This window comes from Siphateles boraxobius, unplaced genomic scaffold (genome assembly GCF_051911475.1).
Source record: "Siphateles boraxobius isolate OS27281-9 unplaced genomic scaffold, OSU_SipBor_1 22, whole genome shotgun sequence".
Lineage (NCBI taxonomy): Eukaryota > Metazoa > Chordata > Actinopteri > Cypriniformes > Leuciscidae > Siphateles > Siphateles boraxobius.
The window spans coordinates 23,512,766-23,523,389 of NW_027508833.1; the positions used below are offsets into that span (position 1 = coordinate 23,512,766).

At 38.0% G+C, this 10,624-nt stretch overlaps 1 protein-coding gene across 6 annotated transcripts in view; it reads left to right on the forward strand.

Moving 5' to 3' along the window:
• The window catches only part of foxn3 (forkhead box N3), a 120,024-nt gene extending 109,605 nt beyond the window's left edge, over positions 1-10,419 (forward strand). For all 6 annotated transcript variants that reach the window (XM_077239205.1, XM_077239207.1, XM_077239210.1 and 3 more), the window contains 2 exons: positions 2,924-3,032; positions 7,253-10,419. In XM_077239205.1, the coding sequence (XP_077095320.1) occupies positions 2,924-3,032; positions 7,253-7,721 (578 nt within the window). In that variant the 3' untranslated portion in view covers positions 7,722-10,419. The remainder of the gene's footprint in view (positions 1-2,923; positions 3,033-7,252) is intronic.
• The last annotated feature ends 205 nt before the right edge of the window (positions 10,420-10,624 follow it).

The following is a 10,624-nucleotide window of genomic DNA, read 5'->3' on the forward strand; positions in this document are numbered from 1 at the left end:
AGGGAAAGTTGTGGCAAAAAAATGTAGGGTTCATTTACTTATGCTTTTGTTCCAAAAAAGCATTTAGAGATGATGGGGCTTTAAGGATACGTTATGAACTTTGATGCACTTTTTTATGTACTTTGATAAGATAATATGAATGTGTCCGGAAAGAGTGGACTAAATGTTCCCTTAGACTCCTGCTTTGTTGTGAATGACTCCCCCTGGTGGACAAATATTGCAAAGGCAGGTGCTGAAGTACTTTTATTTTTTATTTTTTTAAGATTGCAAGCATGTTTGAGAACAGCAAGGACTGTTTCCAACTGAACATACACAGGGATCAACATTCAATTAATGATTAAAATGAATAATTATGTTTATTTTATATTATTTTTTCTGCTAGTTTTTTTTTAAATTATTATTTTTACTTTGGCTAGTAGTTCTTATTTTTACTTTTTAAAATGTTTTTTATGTATTTATTTCATAAATGTTTTCTTTGCAAAAATAATTTTCTTTGAGCTGGAAATTATGCAGATATAATCTAAATGTTTTTGCTGTATGATTCTGATTTTTTTATTCTGTCATTTTTGAAATTTTGTCAACCTCAAAATGTAATCTTGTTTACAAAGCTAAATTTGCGGCAGTGTTATTTTACTATCATTGAGATACTATTACTTTTTTTATAGATATTTTGAATTAGTTTTTATATTTATATTTTAAGTTATATTAAAAGTTATTTTAGTACATCAAGTTAAACTAAACGGAAATGAGAAATGTTACCTTGGCCACTAGCTGAAATCATTTTTAGTTCACTTTAATAACCCTGATTGCAGTAATGAGGTAGAATACATCACATAAAAATGGATGTACAAAATGTATGAATGTAACTTTTTTTAGTGGAAACAAACATTATGCTGATAATCAACTCAACAGTCCCCTTTTAGAATAGAGTTGTTAGAGAGAGAATAAAAGAGAAACTGACTTTTCAATACAGAATTGTGTATTAGGGCCACTGTTTCCAGGGCCATCTGCCACATACATTAATGTGCTTGAGAGGAAGGCAGAGAGAGAGAGCGAGCGAATGAACAGTCTGATAGCATTTGTGCACTGACTGCCTCTGCAGTGCCCTGTGAGAGCGCCAGGACACCTTCCCATGGGCATCGGTGTGACAGAAACGCCACTGAATCACTGCTGATGTTTGCACAGCTCCAGATACTGCCTCGCTGAAGGCGTCCTGTCGCGTGTGTGTACTGAGCTTCCTGGAAGTCACCATCCGCGATACTTTATTTATTACCTGCTGTTAAACGCAGCATTATCCGCGCATAATGCCACATAGAAAATCTCGGTCAATGGTGCTAACGTGAAGCCATTCATTGCGATCGCAGATCTGGATTTCTTTTCAATGGAGCTAGCCTTTGTTTAACAGCTCTCATGCACATAAAAGAGGGAACATCCCTAGGCACAAAAGCCTCACTGGCTTCCTTCCTGATGTGGCTGCACTGTTAATGTGCTTTGCTTTTGTGTCCTGCTGTTGTTTCTGATGCCTGGATGGATGGCTCGACATGAACCGTCTACAATGGGGCGAGATCATTAGCCATTCACTTTGCTAGCCCATCCACGCTAATTGGTGGAGAGTCGGACATCTCTGTCAATTCTCATTGTGCACTTGGTTAGCTGGGACGGCCTCTGTCACAGGGCATCGCTTCACCTTGTTATGGCAGCGTGTTCCCTCAGGGTTTGGGGGGCGGAGTGAAGAGGGCACCCAGCCAGCCCAGATGTTCTTTTCGGCTTCACAACCACAACTCACTGTCACCTAGTTGAGTTCCGCTACTATGCCATACATAGGGGGACCAGTTGCCAAGGCAACAATGCTCCTGCCTAATGGCTAGATCAGTGTGCTGGATTCTAAATGGATGGTTATTTTGTGCTTTTTTTGTGTTCGCCATCTGCTACGAGTCCAGGTTAGTTTTCCAGATGGAGCTATATGTTGCCCCGTACTTGGACTGAGAGAAGGGCAGTGACCATTAAGCCCGTTTGACTGCAGCGCTAAAAATTTGGCATCCCTTGTTAACCCTTATTAAAGGAGGATGCTGCTCATCTGATATGCATTTGGATAGTTTTAGCCCTTGGGATGTGCTGTTGTAGACTTTACAGAGTGCTTGACTCTTGCAGTGTCAAAACAAGATCCTGACCAAAAATTGGTTCACATCTTGATGGAAATAAATGTTATTGCCATCCAGAGGTGCATCAATTGTTTGGTCAAGATCTTGATAAATCACATTTTAGCTTGTTTGTAGAGAGTATATTTTGTATGTTACTTTGTTAAAACATGAATATAACATGAATGTAATGCCTTGCAATACTCTTTATTATCTTGAGATATAAAATTCAATAGAGTGCTCTTGTAGGGAAGGTCATTCACATTATTTTATTTCGATAGTCCACTTTGGATATTATACAAACTATATACTATATATATAACTTTGCAACCACATGTCAGCTACCAGTCATTATCAGTAGACTGTTAAGACTGTTATAGAATAAGTTGGCATGTACTTGCAAAGTTACTTTTAGTCTGTAGAATGTCTGTTGGGGATCATCAAAATAACGTTTTAGCAGATATTAAGCAGACCGTCTACTAATACTCTAATGACTGGTAGTTGACATGTAGTTGAAAAGTTACTTATAATATAATGTCTTAAGTGGACTATCGAAATAAATTGTTACCCTTCAGAACCAGACTTCTGACCTACAGTATGCATTCGGTCTAGTCCATTTTGCTGTTTATACTGTTTGGAAACAGTCTATTTAGACAAGAGCCCCGTCTGACATGCTAGTGAACCAACCACTGTTTCTTAGTTTTTACGTGCATTAGGAATTTGTGCTCCCATATGCTTGCAGGTACTCTGTGCATTAATGTGCATTATCTGTGTTTTCTCCCCAGTCCCTCAGGGAGTGATCCAGAACGGAGCTCGAATGATGAGCCAGGGCCTCTTCCCAGGAATACGACCCCTTCCCATTAACCCCATTGTCAGCAGGACAGCCACTGTCAGGTCAGTCCTGTGACTCCTGTCCCTCCAGGTCACTTTGAGCACGTTTCCTGTCTCTGCTGACTCATTACTTGATTGACAGGTTTATCAGCCAATCAGAATCATGCTCACACTGCAGAACTTGGTTCATATCTGAACTCTGCCTTTGACTCTGTGTAGTCTGGCTGCTTTTTATTAGAGCAGAACAGCCAGGTCATTCACAGACATCAGCACACCTCCTTATTCAGGCTTAGGCCCTGCTCTTGCGTTCATGATGAGAGATGAATAATGCATCACATACACTAAGTTTTTTAATGGCATGACCGAACACATGGACAGTCTGTCTTGCTGTAAAACATTCATAAGCCTGGGCACTAAAGGTTTGTAATTAGAACATAGGGCTCGAATAGGTGGAAAAGAAGCAGCATCACCGGTTAAAACAGAGAGGTTCGCAGTGTCTAAGTGTTTGTGTTTGCACTCACCTAAAAGTCCTCTGAACGACATGTCAAGGTCACATTTCACCACATCGTAATGTGTCCAATTTTACTTTATATATTAAAATGCATAACAGAATAGTGTAAAACAAATTTAGAATAAATACTTTTTATTTAAAGGAATAGTTCACCCAAAAATAAAAATGTCCTTATTAATTACTCACACCAAGGCCATCCAAGGCTCTGTTAATACATGGTATTAAGATGCATTTTGGACAGTTGGATCACAAGTGGACAATGCTAAATACTGGTGTAAACAGGGTCTAAAACGTTTTGAGCTTGTCCAGTTCCAGAGGTGATCGAAAATACAATAGACCGGATTGCTTTCATATTCTATCACATGAGCGTTCAGACTGTGTTCGAACAGCCACAAAAGACGCCTAATCTCCGCCAACTGAACTAAACTTTATGGAAAGCTGCTGCTCTCCGTATGTTTTTCTGTCGGCTCCACTCACGTTCATATGTTAATTGCGTGACCTTATTTTGTCCATTATAACGAAAGATCTGAAAAAGCCCATAGATTTACCCACCCATAGACCCTCCCCTTAAAGAAATGGGTACAGAAGTGGTTGAAAGTGGTCAAAGACGGATTAAAACAGCAGGTATAAACGTGAAATGTCCCCCTCGTCTACTTGTGATCCGATCGACCAAAACGCATCTTAATACCAGGTGTAAACTGGGCCAAAGATGTAGATGTCTATCCTCAGCTGAAGAGAAACTTTTGAGAAAAAACATTGCAGGAATTTTGTCCATCTAATGCAAGTAAATTGGGATCAGCGTAGTCTATTTTTGATTTGATTTTGATTAACTTACTTTATTAACTTAAAATCTCAGGGGAAACTTCATGTTAATATATTAAGTCAAAGAGATTCGGATGACAATTTTTTTTATGTGTTTGAAACACAAAAGCCTTCCAAAGACAGTAAAACATTGTTAGAATTTTAAACTTTTGAACGTATATTAGCAGTAGGCTTTTTAGAAAGGAAAATTAAAAAGATAAAAAAAGAATTATCAATGAATTCAAAATAATTTACAGCCATTGTGAGAATAACAGGTAATCAATAAAAGTAACCGTAGTCCGATTACAAGTATCTTAAAACATAATATAATAAATTACAAGTACTTAATTTTGGAATCTACTTACGTAATCCAGATTACATGAAATCAGTTACTACCCAGCACTATATATTCTTTTTGCATTGCAGTAATTACATAAAGAAAATATATACATAAATACAAAATAAGTACATTTTCTCCTACTTTCCACATGGATTTATTTAAACATTATTTTGTTGTACAATAAAATTACTTTAAATGCTGTAAAACAAATACTAAATTATAAATAATGATAAATCATACATCTAAAAATAAGATGTTGTTTTTGTTTCATCACATCAATTAAATTTGCTTATTTGTCATGAGGATGTATACATCTATGAAATTCAGTAAGATTCATTATTTAATTAGCATAAAACAAAGGCCTAGATTCAGATTTCCTCTATTATTGTTGCAATTGAAGTCCAATGGAGGCAAGTGAGATGAGAACCCCAAACACAATGTATTTACAAAAAGAACACAATCAAACATAAAACAAATACATGGCAAGTCATGAAAACTCAAAACTAAAGCAGGAACATGAACATAGACTAGAAAACAAGACTACAGGAGCCTGGACATGGAACAATCAATACTCAAAGACACAGGGCAAACAAGAGGGCTTAAATACACACAATATTAATGACAAGAAAAGGGACAACTGTTTAACAATTAACAATAAACCAATTACAACATGACACAACAAACATGGGAACACATGGCAGGATCACAAGACTAAAACCAGGGGATCACATGACAGAAAAAAGACTGGAACAAGAAACAAACACCCAAAACGTAGCAATTATGATAAGAGCATTCAGCAACAGCTCTCCTTTGTCCATTATGCACACAGAGGGCCTCAGCCTCTCAGTTGCTGTATGATGCCCATATCGTGCATTGACGGTCCAAAGAGTAAAACAGCCTCTTTAAAATGAGTGACACTGCATTTAGGCATTAATTATTGAAGCAGTTTCTTTAGCCTGCTGTGCTACGGCTATAATTTATGAGTCATAAATGCACATATGAGGCAGGAAGTGGAAAAGCTCTTAAGATTATTTTTTGAACCACAGAGGGAGGTTTAGCATTTCTGCAGTAAACCTGCAAAGTATGTTCTTTTTCACTCTTGAACTGAACTGTGACCAGAAGCTCAAAACAAAATGTCATTGTAAAAACACTTCATTACTGTTTCTGAGAATAAAAGGCATAAACAGAGCTAAACTGTCTTTATTCACTTATTTTTCATTATATGATTTTACCGAAAAGTGGAGAGTTTTGTAAACCGCCAATTAATTCACTTTTTAATTGTTGTTTGTCCGCTGAAGAGGTGCTCCAAAGTTCAAGTGTATTTCAGAGACAAATACTTACAATAATAGTTTTTAACATTTGAGGATGTGGTAGTCTGGCCATCACCAGACCAAGCTCAATCTTTTAAGATTGAACATTAGTCTGGGGAGTCTGCTCTGTATATTTTCTACTGTACAAGAGGTGTGATCAACGGGCATAGTTCAAATGACTCTGTACGCAATTGGATAGTTCTTCAACCAATCAAACCCACATGAAAGTGAGTGGTATTGACACCCACACGAGTGATTTGTTTGCTAAACTAAAGAAGCCATTGAGCATCGTCGAGAGGTTAAAATGAATTGGATTGACGGTCGCTTCTCTAGAATAACTAACACTTTATCTAACACACTTTTCTAACACGTCATATTGTTATACCTGCCAATAGCGCGCCACGTGGATAAGCCAGTTTGTGATTGGTCCACGCAGATTTGTAATGGGAGCAGGATAGAAACATGTACAGGTTTCCAGCCTGACCTGCAGGGTGAAATCAAATCGCCGGGAGATCGGGCTGGGTTTACCCAGTCTAAGGATGTGGTGCTTACCAACACACAATACAAGTTTAATAAAAAAGAAGAGCTGTGAGATGTGTTACTACTACCACAGTTGTAGTTCTAGCATTTTACCCTGTAATCAAAAGAGATAAACGAAAAGGAAAAGGAATGTAAGCACTGTTTCTTGACAATCAAATAAATTAAGGCTTGGTGAACATAAGAGACTTCCTTTTAAAATCATTAATAATCGGTAACGCTTCCTTTTACAGTCCTGTTCCCCATGTACATACTATGTACTTATTATAGTAATTACAATAACTGGGTAATAACTAGGTACTAACCCTGAACCTAACCCCTAAACCTAACCTTAACCCATGTACTTACCTTATATTACCCAGTACTTTCTTAGGTAAGTACACTGTAAGTACACGTACGTTAAATTACTGTAAAAGGAAGCGTTACCTTACCCTCCCCTTTTTTTCCTTTTGATTTGTGGGTGAAATATGACCCAGGTATATTCTTGACTGGTTTTGTGATTTAGATTTACCCACTTTATACAATAACAAATGGACTGAATGTATTCATGTGTTCCAGAGGTTGTTGCCATCTGTGCAAAAAAACAGCAAATCATCAGTACAGAGTGTCCATGTTACACATATTATTATAATTAATTACTATAGTAGCATAATTACAAGCAGCTCCACAAAATAATTACACAGTAAGCGCTTGTAGTTCATTTGTTTTACGAAGCACTTACACAGTACAACAAGAACAGCATGTGTGCGGTTTGCTCTAATGCATCTCTCGTCTGTGTTAATAGGTCAGTACTCGAATACAGGATTACCAGTGACGGCGAGCCCACCTGTAACTCTCCACTGGTCAGCAGCGACCCCAAGGATGACCACACCTACAGTTTTGCCAAATCTTCCAGCTCGGACGTCGGAGAAGAGGCTCAGTGCGATGGAAGCGAGGTGAGCTTTCACGCCAACGAGACTGGCAGCGATGTCGAGGACGACGACAAGAGCAAAATCAAGAAGGAGCCCAAAGAGTGGTCCGTGGACGCCCTCGCTCTGGCCCAGCACAAGAAACGGCAACATTTGACAAAAGTCAAACAGAGAGTGGCCAGTGACACTCTTCCTCTAAAAAAGAGGCGCACAGAGAAGCCTCCGGAAAGTGACGACGAGGAGATGAAGGAGGCGGCCGGGTCCCTGCTTCATTTGGCGGGAGTCAGGGCTTGTTTGAACAATATCACCAACCGGACGGCAAAGGGGCAGAAAGAGCAAAAATAATGAACAGACTGTATTATAAAGAGAGAGAAAAAAAAAACATCACTTTGAATAGAATTTACTATTTTTTTCCCAGGACATCAGGTGAATTCTACTGATTTGTGGCAATATCAACAATAACTTTGTTTTCCTATCTTTATAGGTAACATTTTACTGAGGGTTTCTTGTTTTGGGTAACTTATTTTATTGTTTTTTTTTTTTTATCTACGGAGATTGAAGCCATAGCCTTCCCTTTTTTAAGATATTCAGAAAATTATTTCATTCTTCTGAGAGAGGAGAATAAAAAAAGTTATAGCAAAATTTGCCCTGCCCCATTGTCATAGTGACAAGTGAAACTACTCTTAATTTGTGGTGCAGCTCGCCAGAGTTACTGATAATTATAGATTCTAGTAATCTCTGATGTAATAAGATGTTTTAGAAGCACAGGGCAGTGCCAAAGACAATCCTCGGGCAGTTTCTGTGATGTCACTTCCCCTTGATGCTCTCGCCCGTTAAAGGAGTCCAACAGCATCGAGTGGAGAATACTCATGTCTGTAGTTGTCGTTTGGTTCGTATGAAACATAATTTATCACGATGAGAGTAAACCATAAGCCTTTGTCATAGTGCTTTTTGGTGGCAAAAGTGATACATTTACCAATATGTCTTTCAAAACTGCCCACGTTTTTTTTCCTAAGCAATCAAAATGAGTGATATTTTCCTTCTAAAGCGATAGTGGATGGTGGTATTTCTTCTTCGGCACAATGAAAAGATAAACTCTGAGCTAATGCTACAATACCTGCCAATTGTATTTTAATAGTGGAAAATAATGACTGTGGAGTTGTTTTGTGTTCATTCGTTTACGTTTTCAATTTATTTTATTTGAAACCCTCGTGATGTAATAAGCAATTTCATCCAGTCAGGATACACACTGTATAAAAGTAACACTAGACCATTTTCCTTTCTTAATTTAAGCAATGTAGCCAGCAGGATTTTCCAAATCATGTTGCATGGGTTCTGTAAAGAAAAAGAAGACCGTTTAAAAAAAACAAAATCAAAGTTCATGTAAGGTAAATAATGTATTTAGCATGGAGCATGAATTATTTTCATATAAATATAGATCCTAGAGAACTAAGGCACCGCCTCTAATTTCTATGCCAATAGGCCTAGTCTCTTTCGTTGTTTTTGTCGGTTTTAATTTCGATTTGTCGTCCTCATCACCTTTGTGTTGAAGCAGGCATCTTCACAATTACCTTCTTCAGGGACAAACACTGACTGTTGGGAAACTCTCTCTGCAATACGAGGACTCGGGCTTGGGCCTTCTCGGTCCACGCTAACGGCCGCCCCTCTAACGAATACCCGCTATGTCAATGTCCGTGTCTTCAAGGAGAAGTTCGTAGTGAGTGTCGGTACCCTGCTCCTTCCGGCTTTGTGACTGCTTTTCTTCCATGTGTAATCCGGATGTGCATGTCTGTGATTTATTCAGGGTCTTCCATTTTGTTCCATGAGACTTTGGACACAGTACAAGTAGTTTTTTTGTTCCCGTATTTACATGTAGCACTGTTCAGAAGTCATGAGTATTGATTCAGTTCTCGGTACAGGCAGTCAGACGAATATTTACGCCTCCACACGTATATATTTAAGCACTTATAGACGAAAACAAGTGATATCAGAGCTCAGTGCAAACGCTAGTGTATATATTTTCACGACCTCACCGAATTGCACTTTTATTGTTTTAACGTACGGTAAAGAACTTGAGGATTCAGTGCCAAAGCCTGTAATGACTCTATACACATGCATACTTGATATGTTAGTCATAAACATGTCAATGAGTTGTAGCATTTCTCTCAAGTACCCATGTATAAGATATTCTCAGTCATGTTTGTTAATATCGCTCTGCATTGCTGTGTTTCATGAATTCACACTGTCTTCCCTGCTCATCTGATGATGATAATGGTTCAACCTAATGTTTTGTAGCGTGCTGAATGTTATATCTGACCCATGAGTGTTAATGTGATTTCTCCAGTTGGCATGCTTTTCCCTAACCAAGCTAGACATTTCTTGACGTTTCCTCCCCACATCTATGCGAAATAACCCCAATTATCCCTTGTCTGCTGGTCTTTATCAACATCTGCCATATTACGTTTCTGTTCAATGTGCTTCAAACTGGGAAACCAGTAGCAGAGAGAGCTACGAGTCCTTTATACACTGCCTTCCTTCAAAGACAACACTCACTACGTAACTTTTCCTCTCCAGTTCTTTCAGAGGAACCTGAAACACTTTAAAAAGAAGAGCCAGCCTAAAAAAAATATATATAAAAAAACGTTAATAGGAGGCGAAGTGTTTCTTTTTTTCCCATTGTGTTTTTTTGTTGTTGATCGTTTTGTTGAAATGTTCCTGTTAACTGCCATTCTGTTAAGCGTTTGAGTTGTTTAAGATGAAAGTAACGGAGTCCATTTGGTTTGTAATGAATTATTCGGTCTGATGGCATGTGCACCCTGCTAATATGTCAATATAGAGGCGTAATTGCACTCTGTATTTCCTTTGACTTGTAATCATATTGCCAAAGACAACAATTTTATCGATTAATGTAAATACCACTTTGTCCATTACTACGACAAATTCTATTTTTGTTTTTCTTTCATTTTATTTTTTTCTCCAACCCTACCATCAAGTTTCTGTGATGTATTGTCTTCCAGTTGCAATAAAAAAGTTGCAAAGGTGATCTTGAAAAGCATGATGGTTTTGTGCAGCTCTAAATGCATTGTTGATATTATTGCTTAAAATAGTCATATCTTAATATGACACATGGCTCTTTGAGCCAGATCAATTTGTCCTTTTTAAAAGCTGATTTGGGCCATTATGTTTGCATTATGTTTAATAGGAAGTGTAACTAAAAAAAGGTATTTGACTTAACCCAATCTGAACCC